This window comes from Ananas comosus, linkage group 10, assembly GCF_001540865.1.
Source record: "Ananas comosus cultivar F153 linkage group 10, ASM154086v1, whole genome shotgun sequence".
Lineage (NCBI taxonomy): Eukaryota > Viridiplantae > Streptophyta > Magnoliopsida > Poales > Bromeliaceae > Ananas > Ananas comosus.
This window is the reverse complement of record NC_033630.1, coordinates 2,806,850-2,813,149: the sequence shown is the minus strand read 5'-3', so window position 1 is coordinate 2,813,149 and position 6,300 is coordinate 2,806,850. Positions and strand designations below refer to the sequence as shown.

The 6,300-nt window shown below is 37.1% G+C and overlaps 1 protein-coding gene across 3 annotated transcripts; it reads left to right on the top strand.

Annotated features, from left to right (window-relative positions):
- On the top strand, positions 248-5,572 carry LOC109715959 (putative E3 ubiquitin-protein ligase UBR7). Of its 3 annotated transcripts, XM_020241213.1 has the most exons (6): positions 248-578; positions 703-861; positions 2,880-3,140; positions 4,299-4,503; positions 4,600-4,982; positions 5,232-5,572. In XM_020241213.1, exons 1-6 carry the CDS (start codon positions 498-500, stop codon positions 5,322-5,324), a joined length of 1,182 nt encoding a protein of 393 aa, XP_020096802.1. In that variant the 5' UTR covers positions 248-497; the 3' UTR covers positions 5,325-5,572. The 3 variants fall into 3 exon arrangements, with proteins under 3 accessions (XP_020096802.1, XP_020096801.1, XP_020096803.1); XM_020241212.1 differs by having other exon boundaries at positions 4,299-4,982; XM_020241214.1 differs by lacking the exon at positions 2,880-3,140 and having other exon boundaries at positions 4,299-4,982.

Here is a 6,300-nt window from a genome sequence, read left to right as displayed (position 1 = left end):
CACCACTTTATTGGTAATAAATATATCATAGCATTATTTTAAGAATTCAAAATATATTTTTTANTAAAAATAGTATCTCACACTTTTTATTTATTTTTACTTTTATATTAAAATCTGGTATGTTACATCCCTCTTCTTTACATAATTGCATATTAGTCCATGATTATCTCTATAAATAGCCATTTTTGTAGCTGATCAAACTTAGAATAATTCAAATTTGCTACTCTAAACTCTCTCTCTCTCTCTCTCTCTCTCTCTCTCTCTCTCTCTCTTTCACGGTTTCACCCCGCTCCCTCACTCTTCGCCCTAACCCTTGCAAAACCCTAGCCATGGCGGTTTCCTAAGATCTAGGGTTTCCCCTTTCCCCTTTTGGTCCCCACTTCTCTTCCCCTCCTAAGCTTAAATCCCAAATCCCATCATCTTCTAGGGTTTTCATCTTTCCTCATCTACGATTTGTCCCTAGTTTCGAGCTCGAATTAGAACCCTAGGATCACGATATGGACGACGCTTTCGAGGATGAGGCGGAGCCGACGATCACGATCGGAGAGTACATCGACGAGATCGAAGCCGCGGAGCGGGTTCGAACCTGTCGTGCTTTTTTTGGGGTTTTTTTTTCGGGGGGTGTGGGCTAAAAAATTATGATATTTTGAGTGTTTCATGGTTCATTTTGTCTCTAATTGTGCCGTTGATTTGAAACCCTAGGAGGCCGATTTGGTGCTGGGAGGGGACGAGGGCAATGAGTGCACTTATGCGAGCGGGTACATGAAGAGGCAAGCGATCTTCTCGTGCTTGACTTGTGTTCCTGGTGGAAACGCCGGGGTTTGCACGGCTTGTAGCCTAACCTGCCACGATGGCCATGAGGTAGATGAGATTCCCCATTCCTAGCTGCGTTTTGTTGTGAGAAGTTCCCATTCTGATGGGATACATTTTGAAAGAGCAATTTGTTTTGGAGAAAAAGTTCAAAATCACATTTTTATGCGTTGTGAGTAGTTAAGATGGTGAGTTGTGTAGCGGATGATTTTAGTCTGCTTATGTTTTGCTTAAAAGTAGGAGAGAACAAGGGTTTTAGTGGCAACCAAATGTTTGACCTGCGACATCATATGTACATTCTGGACAAGGAAAGCATATTTAGGCACTCCATGAAAAAGACCCTTCAATTCGATGATTGCTCCCGTTTAACTAAGCCAGTTTATCCGCACCACGAGCTTAAGTTATTATCTGATTTTACTAAATTAGTTAGGCTCACTTATTTAAAGAAGCTCCTTGAGTTTGGTTGATCATATCTTTGAAACTTGGCAGATTGTTACATGTTCTAAGTTGGTTGGTTAAATCATGGAAATTCTAGAGTATGCATGTATTTTTATGCTTCATTACGGCACTTAATTTGTGGAACTTGTAATAGGCCATAATTAGCCTGGCATAGCTGATAGCTGTGTTGGCTATTTATGTGGCTTAATTATTACAGAGTAGCAGTTCTCTGTCAAATTTGTTACTTTCAGAATATTGTCTCCTTGGCTAATGACAATTTCTGTCAGTTGTGCAAATTGTTCATGCTGCTGGTTGCTAAGCATCTGAAGATTCTCCTGATTAGCCTGTTTATTCTTATCATCTCCTGCACGATACAATGCGGAGTATGTGTTGTCGATTGTCAGGCTCACTTCTGTCTAGACTCTAGACAAAAGGAATTAGAATAAAATATAATGCCTGGGAAGGCCTTTGGGAGTTTCTAAATGATTAGTTACTATTGAGTTCTCTTTTGAGAATTTTTTGGTTATTCTGCTCTTGTCAGAAGTAATATGTTGTCCGTTTGTCCACTGCCTGCATGAGTTTCTATATATTCTTCACAGAACTGATGCCAACAGCTAACTCATCGATGCGCTTAGTGAGTTGTTGTTGTCATATCCACATTTTCTTGGTTCTCAATATGATGCTTTGAATTTCTTTTGCTGGTTCTTGATACAATGCTTCGAATTTCTTTGAATAAATAGTTGCTTAATTGGATGAAATGTATTTGGACGAGCATCAAACCACATGCATTCACTTGCATCCTTCTCACCTAGTAATGATTGTTATTTAATTATTCAAGTGTTGACCTGAACAGTTATAGACTACAGATGGCACCATATCTTTACATGTGTTTGAATCTGTTGATGATGACGATGTACTTCCGATTTATTTAATTCTGATCAATTGAGTAGGTCCTGGCAAAATGTTATGATGATTGCTCGCCATTTATCACAAAGTCTACGATTCTATGCTCTACTTTATGAAGATCATAGTGATAACCCTAATTACAGTTGATTGAATATATTACGAGATAGACAACATGTATTTATTGAAACAATCATTAGATAGATTGCAACTTGTGCTAGTCAGTATCTACACTAGATAAATGCAATAATGATCGTGTACACTGACATTGAAAAATAACAGTGACCATTCTGTTATAGCATTGAAAATGTTCCAAATAGCAGAAAAGGTTAGAAAAGGAGGAAAAGGAAGACAAGAGGATAGTGTGCAAAATTTAGATATTAGAAGTGATAAGATAAGTTTCTCTGATCTGACGCAAAATAATCATGGGACATTTTATTTCTGATCTGATTGAAAATGCATAAGGTGGCAGAATTCAAAGAACAAAAATGGTAAGATGCAAGAGCGGCGTATAGGTGGAAGTTAACTTGAGCGGTTCATTTATTAAAAACTGTGAGCTTTATTTTTATCTCTACTTGCTTGATGCTGATATTGTTCATATTATTTTTCAAGAGATTTCAGATATATATTTAGAATCTTTTATGCTCATTTCTGGATAGTATTTCCTTTTATGTTCTAAATGGTGGCCTTGGGTGATCGCTAATGTTTAATTCCTCTATTTTAATAAGATCGTTGAGTTGTGGACCAAGAGAAAGTTCCGATGCGATTGTGGTAATTCAAAGTTTGGGGATTTTGTTTGCAAGCTTTATGCAAATAAAGACCCTGAAAACCCAGAGAACTCCTACAACCATAATTTTAAAGGCGCTTACTGCACATGTGGTCGCCCTTACCCTGATCCAGATACGGAGGAGCAAGTTGAAATGATACAATGCTGCATTTGCGAGGATTGGTTTCATGAAAATCATCTTGGCCTCAATAGTATTGATGAGGTAATTCGATATTTACTCCTTCTGTGTGTATGACAAAATTGCACATTATCCGGTTCACCCTCTTTGTTAGATGTAAGATCTGTCCTGCATGGAGTTTCTGCCCAGCTCCGTGCTGAAAATTAGATCTTTTGCTTCTGAGCTCAGGAGTTTTTTTTCAGCTTTCCACCAGAGCAAACATCCTAGATGCTTTACTTTGCCAAACACTTGGGTCTTGCTTTTTAAAGTAGAGAAGTTGTTCTAAAAGCTAGGCTAAGCATCCGAATAAGAGCCTATGATATCTACACCCAGTTGACATGCCTTTTTGGTAAACCATGCAAATGAGAATACCATTGGATTAATGGGGATATGGAACTCACTCCTCTCTTTCATATTATACAAATAACTCCGCATGTCAAAATTGACACTAAAGAAACTGGAAACTGCAGAGCGTCCAACTACTGATGATTCCTAACACCTCTCATCTTATATCCTTATTGTCACCTGTTTCCTATTCAACACTATCAGATATGCTAGAAGGCTACCATATTTTGTGGCCTTGATTACAGTTCTCAGCTCTTCTATACTACTTGTGGGAGTCCACTATAAGGTGGCCTACAAGATTTGTAGGTAGTCATTACATTGCATAGTGCATATAGGTTTTGCATGCACTGGCATATGGATGCTGTATCTTTAATCGTTGCATCAATTTGACTTTGCCAACTATTGTATATATAGTGAATATATAACCATGAAAAGATATCAAGAAGAGGAGGAAATAAAAACTGCATTTTGTGTTTCTTTTTCCCCTTTATTTGTTATTCATTTTCTTTATTTATTTCATCTGGGTGGGTTGGGAGGGTTGGTGACTCAATTAACTGCTAACGTGCTCTGACTTCATAAACCATGAGTATAGGCAAACCCCATCTAAGAACATTACGAAATCCAAAGGTCCTGTGTGCACTTATCAGCTCCCATAGTTTGTATAACATAATGTCATAGATAATATGGACAGGAGTGATATTTCCTTTTCCACTTTCTCATTCACGTGGACTTTGTATGATACTTAAATATTAATTCTAAATTAGACGCTGTTTTGCATAACTTGATGGTAAGTTGGTTATTACTTGCTATTTGTATGACTTCTGTTAGCATCATCTTAACAGCTTGCTTGTGTCACAGATCCCAAGAGATGATGAAGGGGAAACGCTTTATGAGGATTTCATCTGCCAAAAGTGTGCAGTTACATTTTCTTTCTTAAAACTTTATCCTCCTTCAATTTGGGCTTCTCCGAAGCAGAAAAATGCACTCCACATAAGCAGTGATGACCCAAATGTGCTGGAACATGGATCTTCATCTTCTTCTAATCCAGAAGATATCGACAATGGTGTTGTAGTCTGTAAAATTTCAGAGAATGACTTAAATACTGATTCTAAATGTGAGAATGTTTCTAATGAGGACTCTATTTGTAGTAAAATTACAGATAATAATACAACCTTGATGGAGCCCAAAACAAGTGATCATAATGTAGAGCTAGATTTGAAATGCAGTCTTGAAGTTGATATTAATGCGACGACCCTTGAGTTGGATAGAGAAGGGCCCTTGTTTCTTTCTAGAAAATGGAGAGATGTTCTATGCAAATGCCAGGCTTGCACTAACTTCTATAGTCAGAAAGGTGTTGCGTATCTCATAGACCAGGAAGACTCAATTGAGGAATATGAGAAAATGGCAAAGCAGAAAAGGGCGAAAACGTTGGAGCAGCAGAAAGGAGCTGAATTAAATTTTCTCAACAATCTCAACCATATTCAAAAGATAGAGATCTTGGGTGCCTTAACTGACATGGAAGACGAGTTCCGGTCCTTTTTGGTATGACCCTCTTTTGCTTGTAAATTTGTCCTTATAAACAAACTTCCTGCTGGATGCTACTCTATTTGTAGTAAACATGTTTTAATAGTTCTAGTAGCATCTGCTTTTAATGTTCTAAATTGTTATGTCTGCTTTACTAGCATCTTTGGATGATATTAACATCCATTGCTATATGGCAATTATATATCTGTGCTTTGCTTAAGTTTTTTTTAACAATCTTATATTTGTTTCATTTTTTGTCCTTTGCAGCAATCATATGATTCATCAAAACCGGTCACATCTGAAGATATTCGAGGCATTTTTGAGAATCTTGCGAAGAAGAAAAAACAAAGGTTCTCATAAGTTTTCTTCCATCCCTCATGTTTCGAGAGTATTTGCTGCACCTGCTGTTAAGTTGAATGTTGGGCAGTAAGTTCACTAATCAGCAGGTTGTAAAGTTGGTTCGAGATACATGTTGTGACATCAAACATGCTTCTCTAGTCTATGTTGTGAGACTCCTTTTCATATTGTCAGAGTTTCTCTGTTTTAAGTATAATGACTATTTAGTTATGTTTAGAATTAGATCTGCATATACATATCTAACTTAGTTATATTCTCCGCATCTTTTGATAGGTGTCAATAGTGTGGAAGTTGATCATATTTCCTACTTTTGAATTTTTAATTTGACATCTCTAAGCTAGAAGTGTTCTGCACTGTTCCTTAATGCCTGAATGCCATAATAGTCGCGTCTTTGATACAGTGGAGAATGTATATTATATATACTGTATCAAGGATCCTAGGATAAATCTATGCTGTGGATTTTGATACACAAATAACTAGAAAATCTTAATATATTTACAAATAAAAATGTCCTGGAATTTTGTGATGCTATATTTGATTTGCATATACTTAATTCCAAAATTGCCTAGCATAATTTTTTATCTTCATTGGACGTGATCAATGTCGTTTAGTGTGCTTGCCTTAGGCACCTGCCAACTGACTTCTTAGGACATGGTATTAGTAGCAGATCAAGTCTATGGCCATTTCATCGACCACATTGTTCCCTTTGGAATTTTTGACTGAGAATCAGTCATTCTCTAGTCTTTTCCAGGGAAGCTTCCTTTTCACCGCACGATAAATCCCGGAGTACACTTTGGACTCAAACCATATTTTCAGGGATATAGGCTGTCGGTCATCTTTGGTGCCCATGAGAGATATGCTACAAATTTTTAGTATAAGATTGGAAAGTAATTAATTATGAAGGAAACAACAATTTGATTCCTTCCAGATAGAAAATGCTTTTTAGTTGCTTGCCTGCTGAAATTACTTCTAAGAAGTC

What these genes read in the sequence shown, in the direction of transcription:
- LOC109715959 (XM_020241212.1), top strand. Translation starts at nt 498, where the DNA reads ATGGACGACGCTTTCGAGGATGAGGCGGAGCCGACGATCACGATCGGA. An exon ending in AGATCGAAGCCGCGGAGCGG is followed by an intron (nt 579 to 702) that starts GTTCGAACCTGT and finishes TTGAAACCCTAG; the next exon opens with GAGGCCGATTTGGTGCTGGG. An exon ending in ACGAGTTCCGGTCCTTTTTG is followed by an intron (nt 4,983 to 5,231) that starts GTATGACCCTCT and finishes TGTCCTTTGCAG; the next exon opens with CAATCATATGATTCATCAAA.